This window comes from Numenius arquata, chromosome 1 (genome assembly GCF_964106895.1).
Source record: "Numenius arquata chromosome 1, bNumArq3.hap1.1, whole genome shotgun sequence".
In the NCBI taxonomy this organism is placed as follows: Eukaryota; Metazoa; Chordata; class Aves; order Charadriiformes; family Scolopacidae; genus Numenius; species Numenius arquata.
The window spans coordinates 39,974,535-40,000,559 of NC_133576.1; the positions used below are offsets into that span (position 1 = coordinate 39,974,535).

The 26,025-nt window shown below is 38.7% G+C and overlaps 2 protein-coding genes across 2 annotated transcripts in view; one reads left to right on the top strand and one right to left on the bottom strand.

Annotated features, from left to right (window-relative positions):
• Positions 1-1,658: 1,658 nt before the first annotated feature.
• On the bottom strand, positions 1,659-22,947 carry CRYZL1 (crystallin zeta like 1). Its single transcript, XM_074145095.1, has 12 exons — positions 22,882-22,947; positions 19,861-19,938; positions 19,257-19,329; positions 18,525-18,569; positions 14,305-14,373; positions 12,102-12,235; positions 11,124-11,235; positions 5,957-6,055; positions 5,082-5,203; positions 4,491-4,596; positions 2,764-2,809; positions 1,659-2,075 (listed from the first exon to the last, which is right to left on the bottom strand). Exons 1-12 carry the CDS (start codon positions 22,945-22,947, stop codon positions 1,976-1,978), a joined length of 1,050 nt encoding a protein of 349 aa, XP_074001196.1. The 3' UTR covers positions 1,659-1,975.
• A 1,628-nt stretch (positions 22,948-24,575) lies between these two features.
• Positions 24,576-26,025, top strand: part of ITSN1 (intersectin 1) — a 138,604-nt gene continuing 137,154 nt past the window's right edge. Inside the window, exon 1 of the mRNA XM_074155536.1 lies at positions 24,576-24,763. The gene's annotated coding sequence lies outside the window, so the exon portion shown is untranslated. The remainder of the gene's footprint in view (positions 24,764-26,025) is intronic.

Sequence of the window (26,025 nt, forward strand, 5' to 3'; positions counted from 1 at the left end):
TATCTATTTAAAAACTACGAATTAGAAGACTGCCAAGAAATCGTTCCGGTGGAAGCTGGCCACAGGTTCGCGGGCACCTGTTTCAAAATGCTCCTCCCTCCTCAAAATGCGTGACAGGGAAGTCAGGAGCCCTTTTGTCAGATTACTTCTGGGAAAGTAATTCTGCAGGAAAAACAACCTGCCTCAGCTAGTAAATGAAACACAATTAGGTGGGGGAAAAAAAAAGGAAAGAAAGAAGCATTACTGCCAAAAACCAAGTGGATTTCTGAATCTATTCTGAAATCGGCCGGAATGGATTTCTCCAGTCAGGTATCGAGGAAATCACCAAGTGGCTGCACCAGGACAAAAACCACCTGTGGAGACACCAGAACAGGGTTACAGTTGGATCATCCACACGCCATCATCTGGCTGTGAACCCTCTTGTTGAAGCACAAGTAAATCTAAAGCCAGCATTACTAAAGAGCATTAGAAAATGCTGAGGCATCTCAGCCCTAATAAGGCAGCCTGACAGTACAGATTTCCTTCACAACCTGATCCAGCTGAAAGACTATGATGGCTGCAGCAATTGCTATGCTTGGTCCATGGTACTCAGCCTTCAAAAGGCATTTATAGATGTCAGTAGATGTGGTACCCCTAACTACAAAAGATCCAGTGAAATAAAAACTATAAAGATGTTTCTTCTGCCGTTTTTGTCAGTGGTTGTTCCTGTTTAAAAAACAAGGTTTAATAAACTTGTTTCCTCTGATCTACTTTGTTTTGCAAACTTTTAAGCTAAAATGAACAACTTCAGGAAAAAATAAGCAATTGGGTACAGAGCTCCGGAATAAATGTCAAAGTAACAAAGCATTCATATGCTTTAGCCTTGTGTGTGTATACTTGTGCATGAAAGCATCACTTGAGTTCAAGGCTGCATTACATCATGCTTGTAGTAAAATAAGATTTACTCATGCTTTTATACGCTTCCCTTGCATCATTTATCAAGAACCTCCTGCAAGTCCATCGAATGACGGCAGATAGATTAATCACGGTTCTAGATAATCTATTTTCACTCAAATGTTCCAACTTCTTACACTGGTTTGAAGTGCTAGTGTCCACTGTTTCAGCCATCCACAGAGTGAAAATGAACAGCACAGCTGAACGGAAAAAGTATTTTTGCTCTCAAATACGAGCAAGTAGGAAGACACATGCCTTGAAGAAAGAAAACCAGTAGTTCCTTCCCGACTGAACGGTAATGGAGGATGTTGGATAAACAGATTTGAGCTCTGCTAGGCATAGGACTGAGGTTAAAAGAGGGGAAGTGAAAGTGCACAGCACAGGAGCGTCTTCCCGGAAAGATATCAAAGATAACGTTACAGTAACAAGATACATCAAGTGCCTCAAACATCTGAATGACATGATTTAGATTTACTAGGTTTACTGCCTGGTTGCCAAACTTAAGAAAATCACTTGTGGGGGGAAGTCTTACTGCCAGTATCATATCCTTCCCCTCTACCATCCTTGCCAATTCTGATTTCAATTAATTAATGTGGATTAAAGACTAAGTGTACTGCTGAGAGTGCTCAGTCTCAATGCAGTTGAAAGCAAAAGGTAAATATAAAGGTCCCTATTGGTAGGTGCTGGAGAAGGAAGGAATAATAAAAACACCAGATTTTTTTTTTCCCCTTTAATTTCTTATGATTGAAAAACAACAGCAACTGAGTTTGCCTGTAGATGCTACTGACATTTATAATTGGGACAGGGCAGACAAGATTTGTGTGTCAAGACTGCCTCTTTAGAAGTTGCTGATGGGAACATTCTGCTCAACTGAATCCAGAAAAGCCATGAAGTCACAGGACCTTCACAGACCATTTGTGTTGAGGTACAAAAGATGTTTAAATTCTGGTTACAGAATTATTTGAAAGTGTACACTAATTCACTTCTCAAATACATTACATTTCTTTATCTTCCACAGCCTTAGAAATCAGGAAATTGCGTGTCAGAACTGGATGACTTGTCTTTTTCTTGCTTGATTCTTCTGAACTATTTCCATAGAAACTTTGGCTTCATACAATGGGATCGGTTCATCCAGCTGAGGCCTAAAATGGAACAATATATCAGAAATGTCTAGTGAGCATGCTCAGATCAACAGAAATATTGCAGAACTACTGCTATAGACTTTACTTTCACTATGTAAACTTTGCTCCTTAAACAAAATAAAAGTTTTATAGCTTTGCTTGGATTCACAGAAGGGAAGAGCCCTAAAGCAAACAGGAAACAGAAGTTAATTAAACTATATCCTTCTCACAGGGAAGAAGAAAAGAAAAAAAAAAAGGCAGCGGTGGTGAGGCATTAAGAGAAAGGATTTTCCATTCCCACCTTATTATGGGAGTCTTCATATCTAGTGAAGCTGTCACCTGTCACTCAGAGGAGTATTAGACAGACGTATTGTCTTTTACAGCCAACACTATTTCTCAATCAATCAGACACACTGCTGAGCAGCCAGATACATGCTCTTCCTCCGCCAAGAAAAAAAACATGTGCTGCCTCTGTTAAATTTTGACATAGTATATGCCACAGGAAAATTGTGGGATTTACCAAATTTTCTTGTGCTTAACCTGCTATACTACAAGCAGAAATAGCCCATAAACTGCTCCATGTAAACTACATCAGGCATCTTTTCCCAAGCATCGCAATATAAATTTGCAGTACGGTGCTGGCAAGTTTTCTACTTGTAATACTGAATTGAAAAAAAAAAAATTAAAAAAAAATAATCACATCTCTCACCTGAAAATGTTACTTGATAATTTCTCCATTATATCTTCTAAGATGGGTATCTAAGAGGACTGTCAAGGTAACAACATACCTACAGATAAACCTTTCTGTAATCATATTTGTTGGCAAGCACCCTGTATTGATACAAAACCAGCAAGATCAAGGTTAAATGAAAATTAACCTTTGTTCCAATCTTTAGATCAGATTTATGCACTTGTTTATATATCAGAAACCTCCTTTCCTGAAACAGTATGCAGAAATAAAACATGGAAAATAGAATTTTGAAAAATAAAGCAAAAAGACTGATAAATGCAGTCTGCACTATTATGAGATTAATCAATCAGAATGCTGCATTTTTTTTGTGCAGAATGAACATGACAGACTTTGGTACCAGTTAACTATCCCTACCTTTCATACAGACATCTGAGGTAAAAATCAAAATACAGCTGGGAACATAGACTATGTAAATTCTTGGAGCACCGCTGTGCATCTCTAAGGGATCTTTGCGTTAATGGCTAATATTCATGACAATGCAACAGATGAGGCTGTACTTAGTCTTTATATGAAACTCAAAAAAAATTTCCTTCATTTTAAGAGCGATCTAGTTAATATTTGAAGCTCAAGCCATTTTGAAAAGCAATCACCTTGCAATTTCTTCAGATGATATTAATGCCATATGCTCAAGAATTTCACAAGATACACAGATTAGAAAAAAAGCACAGATTTTTCCTTTCAACTTTAAAGCCTGTTGTGACAAAACGTGCTGTTGTTATTAAAGATACCCCAGGAGATGACAGAAGAAATCTTACTGTTTAGTCAGCTTACTTTTTATACGTGGATATTTACTCAGTAAGCATTCAACAAAAATACCAAACCATAAAACGATTCACAATAACCTGCATCCCATAAATATTTCCTTAGTGTGCCTGACCTTGCCTAATCTGCTTTGCAGTTTAGTGGAGGAGGGGAGGACTTCCTTGCAGTACAGTTAGTAGTTTCACAAATATAATGACTTAATCCTCACCTGCCTCTGCTGTTCTGCTAAACTGCAAAAGTGATTCAGCAGATCTCATAATCTGCAGTGCAGTAGAGAACAGGGAGGGTCCTTAAAGCCATAAACAGACAAACCTTCCACTGCTTGAAGTGATCCACTGAAAGCTGTCGCGCCAGTAGAAAGCTCAAGGTCCAGCTGCTTAAGACCAAATGTAGGCAATGCAAATGGAGGCGGCATTCCTCTTCCCACAACCACACCTTCACTCAATAAATTTTGATGTACATAACATTGCAAATGAGAAAAAGATTATGAAGCCAAAATATTTTAGATTTTACATTTAAACGGACTGCTTAAGATTTACAGATTATGCATCTACTGCCCAAAAGAACAAAAAAATTTTTTTCCAAAATATCATATGCATAATATAAAAACTTAAAGAATCAGATCTTCAATCAATTGGTTCAATCTTGAACCAAAATATTGCATTTTCTCCAGTATGTGTGTTTTCTATTTCAGCACTGCTTTTAATGAAGCATGTAGAGACATTTATTTAGAAGGAATGCAGGTATTAGCTCAAAACATGAGTATATGTTATATTTTAGTTACACTGTATGCTTAGCTGTGCTGACCTTTAAGCCTGTCATTGCATGACTGAGTAGAACAGAATCTATTAGTTGTTTTCTCGGGTATATTTCTGTCCACTCATATTAGCAGTCGGTATTCGAAATGGCCATCAAAAGGATATAGAGGTACTTCCCTTGCTGTACGTTGGACAAGTTCCATATCTCATCATTCAGAAAAGAGACTGTGGCTCCTTTAAGAAATAAGGAATGGCTATCTGGAGGATCCAGCTTAAACAAAATGAAGAAAAATTATATTTAGTTATATTTTCCTGGAAAAAAATAAATAAAGGTTAAATGGTCATTTTATATTGATGGTTAAAAAAACAAACCAAACCCCACCCCTTGCCCATTCTTAAAACTTAGCAAACTTGCAATGTTTACAGCTTTAAATGACACTTTTCTGTCTTCTCAAACAGTTTAATACCCTGAGCCAAACAAAATCGGTCCTTTAAAATTTGTCATTATAGCCAAGCTATTAAAATAACTTAATACCATCTTAGAGAAGACAGCCCCAGAATTGCCCAAAGGAAAATAAAATAAAAATATTTTTTTATTAGCTGTATGTTTCCCACATTCTGGATATGGAAGTTTTCTTAACTGAAAACTGATGTTATTTTACAGTGGGGAACCATTCAGCCATGACAGACGCTCACACATGACACACCCATATCTATACTGTGGTACAAACTAACTTATTGACACAGTATCTTTACCTGAAGATTTTTTTCTCTTGTTATCCAGTGTCCCCCAACACCAAGAAGAGTAATGATATCATGCTTGTGAGGCAGCAACTGTGATTTTGAAGCTGATTCATCTTCAGCACTGTATAATTTCACTAGGGACAGGGTAGGGAAAGAACAAATCCGTTCAAGCTCAGAATTCTGCTCAAAAAGAAATGTCCATCTCTTCCTGTACTGAAAGCCACCTATCTTGGGATTCTTTACAGTCCTATGTCTTCAGATACAAACGAGTTGCAATATACGCATATCAATACACACAATGAAAGATGGCTGGCTGGAGCAGCGCTACAATTAAATTAAGCTGTAGGTCGCATGAGAATATCTGATAAAGTAGAAGATCTAGGAAATTGAATATATATTGAATATATATGAAGAACTTTAAGAAGTTCTTCAATTATTTCAGCTAAAAATAGTAACTTCAGACTTTTCAACTATTAAGATTATTTTAGAATACAGGTTGACAGTACTGGCAACTATGGCATAATTTTTGTGTTTAAATAAGGTAAATCATACCACAGCCCTAGTCTTTAAACATATTTTTTTCTTTTCAGTTTTAAATAGAGGAAAATTTCAAACAAATTTAGCAGATGACTAGCAGTATTAGATGCTTCCAGTAGAGGGTGATATGAGGAGATCTTAAAGAGATCTTCCTTAAGGCAGATCTACCGAGTAAAGATACATACATAAAATGTTGTTTAGTTGCACGGGAACAAACAACTAAATTTAATCACTCGAGGCGATGCAACCTCCACCTATATTGCTTGGAAATAATTTAAAAAAAACCCAAACAACCAAAACACAACCCCCCTACTGGTGCTCCGAAGACCAGATTTTCATCAGTTACATACCTCCAGCATCTATAACGATATCCACTCCCAGGCCACCCGTTTCTTCCAAGCAGCTTTCTGCCACATCTATCTTTCCATTGGACACATCTATGACTCGAGCTAGAAAGAGCAGTACATTTGGTCAATTACAGTAAAAATGTAGAGTTTAGATTCAGAGCAGAACAGAATGTTTCTAGTTTCTGAGTATTACAAGTTTGCAGCCAAGTCAAAAAAACCTATCCAATAGTATTTTAATTTTCCAACACAGTGCAAGATCAACACCAAAACTTTGTATTAACTTAATGGAGCATTAAAACTCAGAAGTCTGTTTAGGCTAAAAAGGATAAAGTATGCTCATATAAGAATTACAAATCCTTCTGTAAGTTCATTCTTTGCTTTTCTTCTTTTCCAAAGTGTCTTCAAAAATCGCAAGTTCTGGGGTAACTAACCATGTTATTGAAGCAAAAGTGAGTGGCGGAAGGATAAGGAGGCACCTTATTTCACGTCTCCCAACTTTCAAGTTATCTATCAAGTAACTACAGCAGTAACACTTTGAGAGAGTTTTCCAAGCACTGCTTTCTTCCCTTACTGTACATAAAAACACCAGTTCCTGCCAGTCCCTTGCAGAGCCCTTCTCTTGCTTCCACATCACAGTGGGAAACAAAAAAGTCTTCTCCCCGGCATGGAGCCCTGTCTCTCAGTGCAAGTCAGAAGTAAATGTGTAAACATGCACTAAATTCATTCTCAAGGCACTGACTTGACTTTTCTTATGATTCCAGCAAGTCTTAGAATCTTATTATATACATCTTTTCTTTAAAATAATGCTTAGTAACATTGTTACTTATCTCACAGAATGGATAAACATTAATATATTACCTTCTGCATGATGTTTTTAACCACTAAATGGCTCTCTGCGCCATTAAATAAATATTTAGATGGAAGTATTTACATTTCCTCTTGAAATATTTGTGAGCTGAAAGTCACTAATACATTTTCTTCTCATATATCTGTGATACCATATTTATAGATGGTTATAAACCACAGAATCATGAATAACTAGGGCAGAGAAGTAGCAGGTAAGGTTTTTAGTTTTGTTTCATAATTATGATGTAGAACAAACATTTGGAAACTAAACAGGCCAAAGACTTATCAGCAAAATGATAACTGAAGTCATGTCATATAAATTTGGAGGCACATTTTCAAATCATAATGGATTAAACTCAAATTCGCAATGTGTACTTACCCACTAAAGGCTGCCGTATACCTTCTTGAATTTAATCATGGGGGTGGGAAGGAAAGAGAGAAGAAAAATGGCAAGAAACTGGTCATTAAGAAGAATATTAACAAATACTCAGTTAATGCTTTGGGTTTTGTGGTTTTGTTTTTTTTTTCCCTTCCCATCAAATCATAAGATCCATTCAAACTCTTAGGTCAATCATTCAGTTTCTTCACTGAAGTCAAATTAACTGGCTAAAGAAAACACACACGGTCATAATTTAATAAAGAAGTCCCATGAATTTAATAATGATAGTCACATTCCCTATATGCAAATAAAACTCCATAATATCCTTTTCTTACTGGTTTCTTCAGTCAAGAAGTTAAAAGGTTTTTTTCTGAACATGGCAATTTGCCAGGGTATAAAGTGTCTGCAAGTAGTTTCCCTTTTTGTGAATAATGCTGATTTGATTTTGGAGACTCAAAGCCTGACTATCAAAAAGAAAGGCAATAGTTTAGTCAGTTTGACTATTTACTGATTTCTGTTTAGCAAAAATTTCCAGTTTTGTTACTTAACTCAATACAACAGTTCAAACGGTACTCATCAAAATCCAGTTCAACTTCCTTCATAGCAAAATGCTTTAACAATCTCTCCACTGTGGAAAAGGCTGAACAACAAATGATAATATCGTTTTCTATAATTATTTGTCTTTTATGCAAAATTTCTCACATTTGTGAGCGAATTTGTCTTTACAAAGACATTTGTAAATGAGTTTTGTTTCTTCTTCTTTGACTTGCACAACTTCTTAAGTAACATTATTCTGCGTGGTTAAAAGGCTTCAGTTTCTCTCTTCTTTCACTGGCAGTGAGAAGTAGAAATATCAAGATTTCTACAGCTTGCTACCAGAGTTTATTCTCACCCAGCAGTTCAGCTACAGAGTTTAAAAACTGTCACACAAAAGATCTGCTACTTGGTATACTGAACATGCTAAAGAGACCCATGAAATCACTGATGAGTTTTTACCAGAAACACATCCACTGACAGCTCAGTATTGGTTTAAAAAGGAATAAATAAAAATCTAACAACAGACCAAACAAACAAAAAAAAAAGGGAGTAACCTAGGGAACAGAAGATATACATATATGTATATATATTTTTTCTTCTGTTCTCTAACAGAAACTCATCACATTATTTATGTAGTATTCTGTCTCTAGTTTGAAACATAGGCATTAAAATTTGAAAATTTGTTATAGTCCCCTCCTTCATACTAATATTATCTTTAGTCCAGAGATTACTGAAGACATGCAAAGACCCTGTCTTGTTGAACTAAATATGAATCCTTAAACATTAACAGGAACTTCTTCTCCAAGCACTGGAATCGTATTTATTTAAAAAAAAACATAAACCACCAAGAAAATAAACCAAACAAACAGAAAAGCCCCAAAACACAAAAACAGTGGCTTTTTGCTTTCACACTCAAACTGTTTCTCTTTATAATTCTGTACCCGGGTTATATTTGTTTATTTGAAGTAAAGTTGCAATTAAAATTTCCCCCCCCTAATGCTTATGTTCCACAAACATTTGCAAAACTGCTAAACAAACTCCTATTGTTGTAAAACAAGCACATACACGTGCAATATAAGCAATGGCCTTTTCACTGTAAGAGATGGTTATTTCAGCCATTTTTTAAAGCAACTAGTTATGCTATACACTGATAGCACAAACTGCTCCTCATTGACAACTGATAGACTCTTGCTGAAAACTAGACCAAAAACCCACTAAACAAGCACAAAACTGACAAAGCCTCCACCCACAGACACTAGAAGCCAGCTTAGCTAGCTACGCTTGTGTTTCTCAGAGCATTTATTTTATATTAACATTCATATAACTTAAAAATGCCAGCAAAAAGTAACTATGCCAAGCAACCCAAAGTCATACTCATATGTGCTAACAGGACTACGATAATAAAATTAATTGCAAAGTCCTTTCTTAGCTAGTAAAGTTTTCACATCATTAGCAAAATATACCCATAAGATATTACAAAGCAAAGTTTTAGGTCTTTTGTATTTACTCTTTCACCCTCTTACAGTTGGTATAACAAACCTCTGCATTCAACAGCATTCACAAAAATGCTTTATGTTCTGCCTGTGATGTCTATTATTACAGTAAAAAAGACTTCTGAAATAAGAAAAGGAAAAAATTGCTTTTTTGTGAAGTTGCAAAAAAATAGAGGTAAAATAAAAATCTAGAGAAGTAAGTCTGCCAGCTCCGAGAAGGAATGATTACATTTCCACCACAAAACTTTGCAGTTCCCTGTTGAAGATCATTAAGGTCAGAAAGCAAAAAAAAAAAAAAAAAAAAAAAAAAGACACTCTCCCTGCTCTTGTGTAATAACCTCTGCACGGCACTCCACTTCCTGCTGCATTCTCAGCACTCCAAAGCCACTACTGGAAGAGCTAAATGCTCACTTGGTAGGCTGGAAGTGAATCACTCCCCAACCCTGCAGATGTGTGTGGACGTGCAGCCCCAGAACGCACACGCACACTGTGTTGTCTCTGTGCTTCCACTGCCAGTTCTGTTCTCGGGAGCCAGAAAGGAATTAAAATTGACAAAAACTCTGTTCTCTCTGTGTCTAAAGAGCAGCTCTCTGGCTTATTTCATCCCTCTGCTCGCTTACTATTCTTGAGCCAGCAGGGAGAACACAAGGACAATACTATGTGCACCTGCAATTCAGCAATGCCTGATTTTAGCGAATCACTAAGATCAAGACAGGAGATTTGAAAACTGCTCAAATTCTCCATTTGGAAAGCCAAGATTGCTAACAATATTACCATGCAAAACAACAAAGGAGAAAGGAGTCAGAGTCAGGGACAGTTAACCTTGACATTATCATTTTAATCGGATCTCATCTTAATCCATGTATATTTTGATTGATGTGACTGTAATATACGTAGACATGATAACTGATTACACAGTGCTTTCCCCAGAGAGATATTCTTACACGAGACAGCTACTCTTACTTATACTTCTTTGAATGACAACAGAAATCATAGACTGAAAAATAAACTTGGTGATTATATTGGGGCAGTCTTGGCATTTTGAGGAGGAAGTATCAGATGCTAGTTTTAACCTTTTGTTAAGCAAAAGGTTACTGTACACTGTATGGCAAAGTTCATGGACTGCAATCAAATTGGACTTTGCAATACCATTTTAAAACTGTCTGAATAAAGAAATATTCTACTTTCCTCCACTCTGCAGCATCGAAATAAGAAAAAGTCTCATCAGGAAAGATGCTAGTAGCTTTTACTTAAGAGCCTTTTCCCAGGGTCCAAATAGCACTGTTATTTTGAGGGAAAACCCCCCTAAAACTTAAGTATCAAAGAAATGAAAGAAGTCATAGATGAATCCAAGTATTATGTCTAATGTAAAGCCTATTTGGAAAATAGGAAAATGCAGAGCCTTTGAGTGTCCAGCTACAGTTATGACAGTACTTGAGCTGCCACACAGCTTGATAAAATACTACTAGAAGTAATTTGAATCTGATTAATTCTGTCTCTCTAGTATATGATTACATCTGAACTCTGGCTCAGGTACCTAGATTACACACTGTGATACCGGTGATATAATAATGCTTTCTTCTTGTTCACAAGCAACAATTTTATAAAATGAAAAGACTTCTTGAGTAGTTAGGCCAAAAGCCAGCGCTCAAGCACTATTGTGTGAGATGTAAAGTACTGAGAAACAGTCATTGCAACTTAAATGAAGAATAAAAAGATCATTAAATACACCTAGACCAGAAATTAAATACCTATGGAGTACAGAATAAGTTTTAAAACTATTTAATTAGACTATTTATAAATTTGTGTTTCAGTTTTCAGATACTGAAATAAGTTTCCAGACTAAAAAGGAAAAGAAAAAAATAGTTTGAGATGTTCTTTAGTGTAAACTTTACCACTGAAGAATATAACTTACCCACAGGAAGTCTAAGCCTCTCCAGGTACTGCTTATCTTCAAGACTGTATGCAGTAGAGATTACTTTAGCTCCTCTGTGTTGTGCTAACTGTATAGCTATTGTACCGAATGGCTGCAGAAGCAAAAAAGCAGGTGAATTTATTTACAGCAACAATTTGATGCAGTTTAAAAAAGGATTATATTGCAAAGGACATTCAGGAGGAGTCAGGAGAGTATCCAGAAATTAACTTCTTCAATACAACACATCTGAACCAAGAATCTGAATATTCACAGATCTGCTTCTGTTCCAAGTGAGGCCAAAAAAGTCTTTTCATTGACTGGGAAGCTCTGAACAAACTTTCAGGAGTTAACTAGTTCTCCTCCTTTTCAACAAAATAGCTCAGATTCTACTTTAAGTAACACAAGTACCATAACTGCAATTGCAACTTGTAGCTTTGGGCCTGCTTGCTTGTTGAAGGAAGAAGCACTACCAAGGAAAAAGCCCCAGCCACATTTACATTAACGAATCTTGGCTGAGGCAAGCTCCACACCTTCATTAGCAATAAAGATTGCAGTAATGCAAATGAAATTATTTATATCTAAGAGAAGTTAAAAGTAGTTAAAGAAGTGGCTTAAAAGAAGTTCCCAGTGATGGGAAAGGAATAGAAAAAAAAAAAAAAATCAAGGCACTTCCCTCCAGTTATACCTGAGGGCTTTGGGTAAAACTATGTCAATGTACAACACCAGAAGAGAACTACCTCTCTTCACTACCCACACAACATGTAAAGGACTGTACTCTTGGCTCAGTATCTTATGTAGGAGAGCCTATGTAATTCCTATTAATCCATTAAGTTAATGGCACTGCCAGGAGTAAAATACAGGGCTTGATAAGTTTAGTATGTTGTAAGAAATCCAATCATTCTGGTGATAAGACAGATATGTATGGCAGAGGTAATCTTTCTGTTCTGAAATTGTAAGTATTACACAGTTGTTACCTACACTTGCTCCATCCATTACAAGGACAGTTTTTCCAGGAGAGACGTGGGAAAGGTAGTGTAAAGCTGTGTATGCTCGGACACCATCGCGAACAGTCCCGGCTGCTTCAACCCAACAAACTTTTTCTGGTTTACGAACTAAGTTTGGGGAAAAAAGCAAACAAACAAAACAGATGGGGGAAAAAAGCAGCAAGTCCCTGACATTTCACTCAGGATTATTTTTTAGACTTCATTAATTTCTAAAACATGAAAGAAAATCATACAAGTCAAATCAACTACAGGTATAATTATGATGTCCTTCACAAAGGCAATATTTCAATGTTGTGGCTCATGGCAGTATTAGGTTAGCTACACGGAATCAAAGTGGAAAAGGCAATTGTTATTCCAAGAATAATCAGTTTGCTCCTTCAGCAGTCTTGCGAGCAAGTTCAAATACAAATACAATATTTAAACAGGAAAAAAAGAAAAAAAAAAAAGAGACACACTTCCTACCATAACCTCCTGACAGAAATGATTTGAGGAAATCTCTTCTTTTCACAAAGATAACTCCAACACAGAGAACATACAATGTGAGTTCCAACCCATGAGTTCCTAATGTGAGTTCCAACCCATGAGTTCCTAATTCTCTTCCTCTATAGGTTAGAATCTTCTACTTCATAATCCATTGGTATAAACAGCTTGTGGAGGTTATAACACATTTTAAGACAGATCAAGGTCAAGATAACATTATTGGTCATCTTTGTTTTCTGTTGTCTCTATCTACAAGACGCTTAAGAGTTTTCCCATTCTATCCACACGCTTAAAAGCCTGGGGAGGTAACGTTAATGCAGTACTCTGTTAACTAGAAATCACAAGTTCAAACGCCATTTTTAATGTAAGCAATTTACATGATCTAGCAGAGACCTTGTTACTGAGCTAGAAAATCATCATAGCCCAGCGAAGTCTAGCATAGAACTAAACTAAGTAAGCACAATCCTCTTGAGGCACACTAGAAAGGAAAAAGACTGGAAAAGTTTGGTTTGTCTCTTCCTATATAACATAGAAATCAACAGTTTAACCTGAATCACTGAAGCTATAAAACAACATAAACATTGTGGGGTCGTTTATCAGTGTGCTGGAAAAGAATTCCAGGGATCATCATCAGCCTCATCACTTCATGTGCCAGTTCGTACTACTTAGCACAAAGCAAGCTACTGAAGGTAATATAAAGTCAGAAATATTTTCTGCCTATTGTTACTGTAAATAGTGATAGGCACCACAGACTTCTAGATTTCATTTTGCTTGATTTGTACTTTTAAATGTTAGAAAGAATAAACCTTACTTTTTCATCTCCATGAGGCTATGACTTATTTTGCAAAAAAATGTCGTAGCTAGTCAGGAAGATTTCATCTTTGAACAAGTCAACATCAATAATACTTGTTTACCTTTCATATATATCTTAAAAAAACCCACAGAAGATATTTTACAGTCTTTTACAAAATAAAGTAGGGATTTGGTTTTGGTATAGACGAATTTAAAGGAGTCACACAGGTTGAATTCATGGACAATCACAGAAACACAATACAAACTCATTTCAGCAGAAGAGTAGCTTGCTTAAAGTAACACAACAAACTTGGGAGAAGCACAGAGTTTAGTATTAGTATTTAGTATTCTACACATTAAAGCACTCCATGCCCAGAATGGGGGAACTGGAAACTAACAGTAATTGAAACGAATGTTTCAATGCTAGTTTTTCCCCAATCCTCATGCCCTGAAAATTCCTCTCTCTAGCTTCTAGTCTACTAATTTTATCCCATCTGTTAGTCCAGTCACAAGTGATATTCCCGAGTTGAGTTAAAGTGAGGAAAAAAGTAAATTTCTCCTCATTTAATTCTGTGACAGATGAGGTGAGGAAAAAGTAGAAAGACAAAGCAACAAAAGATGAAGCAACAAAAAGGGAAATTAGAAGGGTAAAAAAGAAAAGAGTCAGCTTGTGTGGTTTAGGCAAAACATTAACCCATTAAATGATAACAGCAAAGAAAAAGCCCTTGAGAGTACATAGTATTCAAATTTCTAGGAACAGGTGGAGTAGACAGAATGTCTGAATATTGCTACACAGAACAAGTTTGCCCAGAGGTCCAAGTTAATTAGCTCCCTATTAGAAAAGCTAAACTGAAGTCTAAAGATACAGTAAATGTAAATATTAGCAAAATATATAAACTACATACCCAAATAATGCTCATGAACTAGAACAACTTCACAAAGACCAGACTCTTCAGAATCCAGGGGCAAGATTCCTGAAAAAAAAAATTGAACATAGATCTTTAATTTCAAACAAGCGGATGTTATAACCAAGACAAGCTCCTCATGAAATTGCTAGTCCCTCTTCGTCTGTGGTTCAGTTGCCCTCTTGTCAGGTTTATGACAGGTAAAGAAAACTTGGCAAGGTAACAGCCTGTAATGTCTATGGGCGCAGTGCACAAGATGGTTCCAAAGGTGCTCCAAACAGCATTTTGGGGATGGGGAGAGAAAGAATGGGGACACTACTGAGTGCTTTTTGCTACTGGCATGCTTAATTTTTGTCAGGTCATGTCTGAACTCATTTCACACTGCTCTCACTCTGACGAGTGCTCCTATTTCTACTCTGGGCCATGGCTAACAAAGAAAAAAAAAAAAATCAAGCTCTTGTATTGCAGACAGGCACAGGTCAAGCCACGCTACAGATACCTCTGGTCTTCCGTCCTGATCCCTCTAAATGTTTTGTTAGCAAAGGCAGCAAAAAGGGGACAAAGAGAAGCAGAGGAAAACCAAGCAAGAATGTGTGAGTGTAAGTTTTAGAAAGGTGGAATAGAGAAGAGGAACTGAAGGAAAAATAATACCCATGGAAGACAGAGAACGCAAACACAGAACAGGGCGAAGAAAAAAAGAAATCCATTCTGGTCATAACAGTGCTTTTCTCCTCCACTGGACAAGGAAGGAGATCCATGAGCAGTAGGTTGTGGCGTCCAGTCTTTTGAGCATATGTACCCTTTTTCCTTGGCAAAACAGTATTTCCTTCCCTCTTCCATCCAAATCTTATACCACATTTAGAACAAAGCAAGATCTTTGGCTTAAAATCCTCAGCAAGTTTGGCTACTATTTTGTCTTTCACAATTCCCATTAAAAAATGGTTACCCTACAGTGCTTGTACACATCTGCAGTTCTCTCAAGGATTTATCTATGGAATAATGCTAAGGAAAAGTTTAAAGAAGCTATCTACAGCAGCTATTGTGCAATTAGGAAATAATGCAAGAAGGGCAAGAATGTCAGAATAGAACACTTTCTTACAACATCACTATCAACTCTATCTTACTTTCATAACTTAGTCATCCTCTAATTCTTTAGTTTAACATACAAAATATAAACACATATGAAAGAACATCCCTAAGAAATAACTCCTCTGTCCTAAAGCATCATTCGCGTTTTGATGATTAATAGAATATGATATTTCAAATGTTAAGAAAGATATCCTTACAGTAAACTAAAATAACCTTGGTACCTAAAACAGTTTGCCTTCTAACATCTTACTATAGAAAAAGCAGAACACAGAATGAATAATACATGAAGACATTCATTTTCTTGACAGACGCAAAAGTTCAGGAACAAGTCATATTATCTCCTAACACTCAGAGAGCCTCCAAGGAGTCATTATACATTGCCGTCAACTCACATTGATTTCAGGGTCTCTAAAACCATTCACAAAACCATGATCCTTATACTGAGGGAAAGACATAAGGGCATCTTAAAGAACTGTGCCCCCTTAGTATATCTCATAATGCTTACAGAAGCTCCAATGTGAAGTACAGACCTTTAATTTTATGTATGCTATACACATCAAGCATTTGACATGAGCAGAAAACTAGGTTTTTCATCTTACTTGTCAGAAATACCCACATAGCATAGGGCTTTCATGCATTGATTATTTATGTATTCAGTGACAGGGCATACAGAAGAACTGACACACAAACTGGCTAACCACCAGTAAACCTAAGCAGGTACATTTATATTTAGGTTCCCATCTCCAAGTATTTGTGGCCAATTTAACTCTCAGAATATTTTTCCCTGTGCTTATTTTAATGAGGAACATGGCACAATTGATTGCTAAAAGAATATGAGAGCAACAAAGAAAACTGACTGTAACTGAAAGAAAGTCAAGAACGTATCTTAAACCAAAAGATTTTTGGCTGGTCTGAGGTTCTACTACTGTCTTTTTCTTCACCAAACAAATGATCATGTGTAAGAGAATAGATTATATAGACAAAGAAATATCCTCTGGAGGATTAAAGAACGATCAGAAAAATTTTAAAAGTGAGAAACAATTCTTGATATGATTTTAGGAACATATGAATGATTTAACACATCAAGTACTTCCAGTGAACACAGTACTATTCTTACATTAAAAAGATTAGATTCATAAAGAAGGACTCTATTACCATATTATTACTTTTAAACTTAGTAAGGATACTTTGACAGAAGTACAGGCTTTTTTGTAAAATTCAAGTAGAAATATTTTTCTGACAATTGTATATTTTGGGAGAGTTTGATGTTATTAAACACACAGGTAATCAAACCATTTCACAATAGCTCATGTTCTTTTAAATCTGCTCATTCATTAACTATGTACAACCTCACAGCAACAATAACTGGTAACTGTGCTTGTTAGGAGAGATGAGCAAAATAGAATTATTTTGCTCCTATCTTTTGTCTTCATAGCATCTATATTGGATGCATAAGGTTGAACAGCTGTTTGAAAGGGAATGCTATTAGATTTCAGTATTTAAAGAAGTGCGTTTTCTTTCTTTTAGGGATAAAAATATTTAATGCTGTTTTCTTTATCTTCCTATTTCCATACATGACTGACTGTACCTGCATTCGTGAACATTCAGTATTCAAGAATAAAAAATGCAGACAACAGAAGTGTCAGACAAAATTAATCTGCTGCTTTCATGACCCAAGTACAGACTCCATTCCCTTAATTTCAGATTTACTATGAAGTAGCTCAACTGATTCAAACTACTTATTCTATATTTAAATTAACAAGAATGGAATGAAGTCCTAATTCACAAAAAAAACCCAACCCTCCCACAGCCATTTAGAATGTCACTTAGCCCTCAGGTCCACTGCCATATTTTCAGAGGGCTTTTTTTCCCCTAATTAGTTACTGAAACTGTATTCCTTCAGCTACAACAGAAGGCGATTGAAACACAAATACTATTTTAAAATATTCAACAGATGCAGCATGTCAGTAAGATATTTAACCAAATGAGCAATACCGTTCACAATAATGATACTATTCATAGTTAAAGTTAATTGCAAGATCAGAAAATGGCCATAACTGTTCTACTTTATTAAACAAAGCAAAGCCACTTCTGTACCCCTTAAAATGAAATATTAATTCCAAATTTATTACACCTTCTGTGGTGAATAAATAATAATAATCACACATCTGATTCCATTAGATTTAAGCTAGTGAAATGAAAGGTCTGCCAAAGCTTTATCCTCAAAAGGAAAGCCCTAAACATTTTCCATGTGATTTTTGACCTGGAAGTCTGATTTAAGCAAACAAACAAGTATAGTGACTACCACTTGGCCTTCTGATGTGCTTCTCTGATAATAATGTCATAGCAGGATCACAAAGCATGGACTCCCTGTGGTTAAGTTAGAGGGGAGACAAGTCCACTTTCAAGAACTCTAACGTGCAGTAAAAATGAAGATTCTGGAAATAAGCAGCTTGAATCAGTATTTCTTTTTAAATGTGGCCTTCTATTTAGCAAAACACCCGAGTACCTCTATTGCTTTTTGGCAACTCAGAAAATCCAGTAGAACTGGTGAACCTACTTTCATGTTTAAGTTACGACCACTCTTGATTTCTTTACTCAAACAAGAATTGACGTGACTTAGAAGAACGTGAACAGTCTTCAGTATGCTTGAAGAAGAGATTAATCCCTAGCAGTTAAAAGTATATTTTTATATCATCCTCAAGAAGGCAGGAAATATAAGCCTAGACTTTGTTTCATCCACAAAAATCAAAAGATATGTATTAATTACATCAAGATGGTGTTATAAATACAAATAATTGTGTGTGTATTCAGATAGTTGCCTTTAGAACACTCACTCCACATGGCTAATTACAGCCAGGTCTATAATCTTAAAGATTTGCTGAATGCAGTAGGACTATGACAGATTACGTTAGCTGGGGACCAGAACTTCCATTCTTAAAATGAAAAAACTTCCCTAAGAGAACGCTTTTAGAATAGAATTCTCATTTATATGAGTTTATTCATGCAATACTAGTTGAATCTCTGAATAATGTCTAATTGTAGATTTAGCGATAATTATGACCTCAGTCATTCATTATAAAAAGATTACTAATTGTATTAGTTGATAAGGCACACAAGCATTAACTTACCCACCACTTCATCATCTGGCTGAAAAAAGGTTACCTTTCTTCCAACTCACGAATACATGAAAAGGAGGAAAGAAGGTATGAAGATAAATGTTTAGAGCTGAAACTGAATATGCATTTGAAAGCGCTTTTTATCACTAGTTCACAAAACTAAAAACATACCCTGCTAGTGAAATATTTTTTTTTTCTATTAAATATGCATGTACCAAACCCAAATGTTTAATTCACTAAACTTTGGCACCCCGTCCACAAACAGTTACATGCAAGTACACACACGTATATGTGTTTGAAAGATCCAGGCTTTAAACTACACATCAAAGGTGGACATGTCAGTGAAACACTACCGAAATTCCTGAACGTTATTTTGTCTTCACTATTCCAACAAATGATTTTTACAAATAAGTAAAGACAGTAAAAATAAATAAAGTACAAATAAGTTAAAGACAGATATAGCATGTGCAGGTAATACCTTAAGATCTCAGTATATTTGATTTAGAAAGCTGCTGTGCATTTTTTTTTTTTTTTTTAAACTCTGAACAGATATGCAGGAATTACAGTTCAGTTCCTTTTTTTTACTTTCATTTCAGTACCATTCCTGACTTAGGGGAAGCCTCATTAAGAAAGCAAATAGTTCCTACTATTGAAGGCACACCATACAAACAGTACTTATTTGTTCTGGATTATTAGACCGTAATTCTCGCTCCATACCCTAACAAGACAATCGTACTAACTTACCTTCCAATACAACTCCAGAAATTTCTCGACCAACAGGTAGAAGCTCCTTCTCCAGTTTAATTTCTGACAGAAGCTAAATGAAAATAATGGTTACAGCATTGTTACTAAGGCTTAAAATTTGCATATTTATTATAATCTTACAGTCTTTGATATTCACAGTAAGAAAGTTGGGCCATTACCAAAACGTTATCTGGGGGGAAAAAGTACACACATTCCTCATTTAATATTAAAACCTTTGCACTGATTTCCTGTATTTAAATGTAGAAGCATATAAAAAAAAAATAATTGCACAGTTATGAACAGGCAAGCCAAACTGTGACTTAAAGTCAGTATGCAGAGGATGATAAAAAGGATTTACTGTAAGAGAACTCACAATGACAACTGATCTTTCTCCATAAATTAGGAACCAAATTACAGGTGCTTTTTATTTAAAGAGATATGCAAGAATACCACATCAATCCTGCACCCTTTTTCTCAGCAGTAAAGCTGTATCCTTAGATGGCATAAATGGAATTGTGCCAATTACCATCTAAGGCCTTGGCTTAGATCTTCCAACGGAAACTGTAAACACCTTTAGCTTTTATAAAAAGAAATAAGCAAATACCTTTGTATCTATCCAGCTCAGTGCACAGGCTCTAACTTGTACTTTCACATCATTGTCTCTTGTGAGAGGAAGGTTTTCCTAGGACAAATTTACAGAGGTTATATTATACAATGCAACATGAGTATGCTACTAGGATCCTCTCAAGCTCTTGAAAGCACTTTTCCACAGAGTCTTTGTTTTAGATTGTTTTGTAGTCAGAACAAGAAATTCTTTTTCAGTGAAAAGGGAGCAGATGTCACAATGGATTTACACCACCATTTTGAGTACAGGTAGATTACTATTACAAACTGAACACTAGACCTTACTAAACCTCAACAAGACATTTACATTATTTTTCTGTTGGGTTGGGTTTTTTGTAGGCTTTTTTTTTTTTTTTAGTTGTGGTGGTTGGTTGTTTTTTTTAACACAAGTTAAATACCATACCTTTATCTGAAATGATTTTCATATGTAATTATCCCCCTAATGTCTGTCCAACAAGCAGAACAAAGCAACTCTTTAATATTAAAAGTATGTTGCAAGAATGATGGAGAATTTTAAGAGAATTTTGACATGAATGTCTGACATACTGCATTGACAAACTTGCTGAGTAGTCCAGATAGTGTCAAAGAAACAGCACTGATAAGAATTTGTGTTAAGTTACACAAATAACGGCTAACTGTTCTGCTAATAAAGCCTCCCCTTATTATTTCAACTCTTGTTTCTGGGATTGATATATGAAATTATTTTAAGTAGTTGAGTACTGCTACTGTGAAGTATTTAAATAGCCAAGATAAGTTCTGGACTGCCGACTCTACACAGTTATTGAAGAGCTACCTCAGGTACTGGAGGCAAAATCATGTATTTCCATGTTATATATAGACTGCATTGTAGTTGTCCATTGGAACTGAAAGTGAAACGCTTACCTTGAGAGTGCTTTGTTTCTACCTTTGAAGTTAAGTTACATTCCTAAGTGTTTAAGCTTTCTTTGGTGTTGTTTTTTTTTTTTTTTCAATCTCTTCCCAAGAAACAGCTGTTGCATTTCTCCTGGGCTTAGCAACATGAGCAGTAACCTCTGTCCAAGGAATATTGAGCTGAACTTTTTCTCACCCCAGCTGAGTTAAACATGCTGTTCCTTTAAAACTGCAAGGCATTTTGCCAAACTGACCTCCTGCTCCTCAAACAAACCAAAGTGGGTTCTTACTCTTTGTTCCACAAAACAGAAAAGCCATTAAACTGTTGCACTATATGAATACCACATCTGTGGTTTAAAAAAAAAAAAAAAAAAAAAAGAGTCAGAATCTAAGGGACTTACGTAATTTATAGAAATTTAAGATTATATTGTCTTTTGAAACTATCCTTTTGGTATGCATAGCTCAATGAACCCAAGTACTGCTACAATGTATGTAATAGAATTGCTTTTCTTTATAAAAGAATGCAAGTCTTAAGAACAAAAAGAGACCATGAATTGTTTGTGCTGTTAACTGGTTCCTGCCTTCATAATTTAAATATGTCATTATTAGGAACTGACCAAGCACCATATAAGGAAGGTTTGCTATGGAAATTCTTCATCCAAGCTACTGACTTTTCGTTATCTACCTTCTGTTGTACTAAGGTCTCCTCAGCCAACTAGTTTTCTTTTTCCTGACTTTTTTCAGTATTTATTCCTATTTAAGATGATGATTCTATAGTGCTGGTCATTACACAAACACCTGCAGAATCACTTCCTGTCTGATGAGATTTAAATAGGTAATTAGGCAGACCAAGTCTACGTGCAGGACTGCAGTTTCAAGATCTGCTTTAGCTTACCTAAGACTGTACCAGAGTCATCTGGCTCACCTGTTGCCAGCATCTACATATTCCTATCCCCGCTTTTGTGCTGGAGCTAGCAATCTTGGAGCCACCACAACGATGTGAACTAACTTGTTCACATTACTAGTTTTCACCTGGATAAGTAAGCTGATCTAGCTCATCTTATAACTACATGACTCCTAAAACCATTACAAGGAAGAGAACAAAAATGTGCCACTGAAAGGTGAACAGACCTTTACAGCAAAAGCACAATTTCACAAACAGTTTAAGTAGATCTAAGATTGCTCCATGAATATGCACCTTGGTAGTATCAACATCACCCATCTCATTGCATCTTTCTCTTCAGGCAGTTTGTTAGATGTGCTTCATTATTGGGACTATGCAGCTGCTCAAGCAAGATTCTCACCAGTACTATATTGTTTCATTTTGATCTATGGCTCATAGGTATATTTAGGTATCTATATTAGGTGCACAGCTGTACATAGGTATCTACAGTAATTTATTTTGTACCTATAAGAGATATAAGAACACAGGTTCACATCCTCAAAACCATGTAAGCATTTTTCTACTGTTCAGACACCCACTGCATCAGTATACACTCACTGACATACTATTTTAGCCTTATGCCCCAAGCTCATGTGCATACACGTAGCAAATTAATGTTTACATCAAACTGACAAAGACTCTAGCGCAATACTTTCAGCTAAATTTGACAGAAAAATTGTTGTCTTCTTGTTGTTCCTTTAAGTATTTGGAAAACAGGTAGCTAGACAAAGGAGACTTATCAATGCCTCTGAGAAAAAGGCTGCACTGTGATCTCAATCCTCACTAAGAGCAAAGAACTCACAAGTGGAAAGAAAATAACAGTAGAAACACTCCAAACATGATAAATTTCTCAAGCTATATTTCTACTTTTTCAGTGACCAGAAAATCCAATCAGGAGATGTGAATCCATATGAAGCCAGAGCTCATTTGTTATGCCTGCAAAACTTGTTTTTAAAGCATGGACACTAAAACTGCACAGAGAAATCTAGCACCGGTCTTGCCAAGTACTGCATGATGATGGCAAAATACACCTCCCATACTTCCATTTACCTGCCTGTGTATGCAAGGATTATACCAGGGTTTTTTAAGTCTACAGAAGAGTTAGGTGTTCCAATTCCCACGTGGCATTCAGCCACACTCTTTTCTTCCACTGAATCATTTAGTAGTGCAATTATGATCAGAACTCACTCTTTCCTGGAAGACAAATGTCATTTCCTCTCCAGGTGAATTCTGCTGACAATACAAGGCCTTCATAGTGATCTGAAAAAAAGACACAGCAACCGAACTGTAATAAACGCAGTATCTGTAGAGCAAACAAGTAACTAAAGCTTTACTTTACAAGCACAACAGGGATTGTTTGCAAGCAACACAGGGCTTGTGAGTGCTCCCAACAGAAGTTCTAAAACAGATCAAGAGATAAGACAAGATATAGTGTTACCTGCAACAGGTTACATAAACATTGTTGGTGGTAATATAGCAAATGCTAGGGGCTGAGGATGTACAGCAAGAGGCAATGAATGATACATAGGATTTACCGATTGGCTGTCCAATGCTTGGGTTGTTTGCCACCAAGGCTGGAAGGCGCACAATTTGAGTAGCTCAGACAAAGGCAGTGCAAAGGGCAATACAACCAGTGCAGGAATACAAGGAACCTTGCTTATGACTTCACTAAAAATCACAACTTTGCGTTTTGGTCTCCTCTCCCAACTTGGCATATGTTGTCCTTAACAAACAAGAGCCTTTTGGAGCAAGAGAAAAAAAAAATTGAAGAAGAGGTGTCTTCAAGTTACAGGAAAAAGAAAAGCACAGAGCAGAGAAGCAGAAAATCATTATATTGCTTCTGGCAGCCAGCTCGAACACCTCAGGGTACACCCCAGATCGAAGGGACCGCCCCGAGCCACCTTGCCGTTCAGAAACGCAGAGCAGCGCGGCAGCCAGGGCCCAGCACAACCCCGGCCAACCCTGCAGGGAGCCCCGGGCTCGGTGGTGCCGGGCCGCTTCACCTGGCTCTCGGCGCACATCCCCCGAGGGCAGCCACCCGCTTCCCTTAGCGCCCCCAGCCACGCCACTGCCGTTATGCCGGTGCTTTACCACACCGGAGAGCAGCTGGGGTTGGGGGAAGGCACCATTGCCTCACCAGCATCCGCCTCCGCACCGTGACACACACCGCCCCTCAGCACCCACCGCGGAGGAAACCGGCGCGGAGACGACGCCAAACGGAAGGGTGCTCCAACCCCACCCCGGGCACGCAGCTGGAAAAGCCGCCGTGAAGCGCCACCACCCCACGCACAAGCGGTTGCCATGACAAACCGTTACTTCCGCCGCTGCTCCCCACCGCGGCGCCCTTCCGCCGAGCGCGGGCACCACCCCCTACGTTCCGCTGCCCAGAGTGGCCCCACGGCAGCTCGTGATTGGCCAGGGCGGCCGCCACTCGACTTAAAAGCCGAGGCGGGATTGGCTAGGGTGGCTGTCGTTCGCTACGAGGGGGCGGGAGGAGGCTCCTCCCCGAGACTACGCGGCCCAGCAGGCTGCGCGGCCCCGCCCGTCGGGCTTCACAGCGTCCGTGACCTCCTGGGAGCGGGGCCGGAGGCCGGGACACGGGTGGGGAGTGTGAGGGAAGAAGAGACATCGCCTCCAATTACCCTTGTGCAAAATAAAGGGACCGCCTGCCCCCACTGGCATTGAGGAGGGAGCCCGGTCACCCTCTTTCTCCCCTACGCACTGACCCCCTCAGCGCGAGAGAGGACCCGGCCGAGCTCGCATTGGCCGGAGGAGGCGGTGTCCCCCCCGGCCTTCCCGGCTTCTGATTGGTGCTATTTACCTGCCAGTCGTGCAGGGGGCGGGGCGGAGGCAGGAGGGAGGCTGGGGCCGCGCGTCAGTACGGCGGCTGTGAGGGCGAGCGCGAGCCAGGGCTCCTCCCCCCCCGCCGCCCGCCAGACGGTGGCTGAGGAGGCAGCGGGAGGGGATGGTGCGTCTGGCGGAGGCGGTGGCGGACGCCGCTCCGGCTCCTCCATCCCCCCCGCCGTCGCCATGGGTGTGAGCAGGGCCCCCCGGCCCGCGCAGATATGAGGTACTGCCCAGCGGCGGTGGGAGGGGATGGGAAGAGAGGGGGGACGACGACATGGGGGACGACGACCCTCACTGGGAGGGGCGACGGTTCAACCCAGGCCAACGGCACCCGGGGGGGGTGGGGAGGGAGCAGCGGCGCCTCTGCCCTGTGCTGCCTTTGCCGCCCCGGTACTGGTGGCCGGGCGTGTCCCGGTGGCCGGGCCCGCTGACAGGCACCGGGTGCCGGTATGGAGCCAGGCGGCCCTGCTGCTCCTCCTCCTCCTCCTCCTCGTCTCTCTCAGTAGCCGTGGTCGTCGCCGGTGCGGGCGGCCCGCGGGTGGGCGCGGAGCTGTAAGGCGGGATGCACCCGCCGTGCGGGTCCAGCGCCGGCTACTGCGCGCTGGCGCGGGCTTGCCGCTGCTTGCCTTCCTCGGGCCGGCCCTTTTTTCCCACTATTATTCTTATAATTTTTATTGGTATCGCACTGGGGTGGGTTTCGCAGCTACGGTTTTTGTGGGCAGAGGAAAGCGGGGCAGCGCGGTGGGGGGAGCGCCCCGGTTGGTGTGCGCTGGCTCGGTGATAGCACAGCCCTCGCCGTCACAAGACAGCCATCGCTCCCGGAGGGAGCCGTGTCCCGGCCACCCGTGTCCTCCGGGGGGAAAAATCTCGGACGTGGAATGTAAAGGGGTGGGTTGTGCGGCTGCGGGTAGCGGGTTTGCCTTTACCACGTTAAGTAACGATTATTCTGCTGCCTCCGTCCTCTTTGCTCCCTGCCCCTTCGACGCATGCAGTCCGCCCTGGTGCGAAGGGAAGGAAGGAGGAATGCCATCCCTTGCTGCTTGAAAAGGGCACACGACCAATTGAACGAGTGAATGTTGTCAGGGCGTCAGGAAAAGGAAACCGGTACATAGTCGGGTTTTTATCCCTTCATTTCTGTTTGCCTCGGTTTAGCAGACAACTTTGTGGATAATATTTCCTGTGGATATCTTTTGTTCTGATTCAGCTGCTTCTTTTATTTCAAAAGAAATGAGGGGTTTGTTTTTAGAAAACAGTATATTCTGTGAACTCTGCCTTTCTGTGGGGTGAGAATGTCACGGTAGGCAAAATAGATCATTAGCGAGTATTGTTTAGTAAATAATTCTTGTTAGTAAAATAACTAGCATTCCAGATGTGATAGTGTGGTACTTGTTAAAGCAAGAAACACTGTTTTCCTCTACCTTTTCCCACCCCCCGGTTCTAAAGTATGCTTTTTGTTTAGAACTTGTATGGCAATATATATTTGAG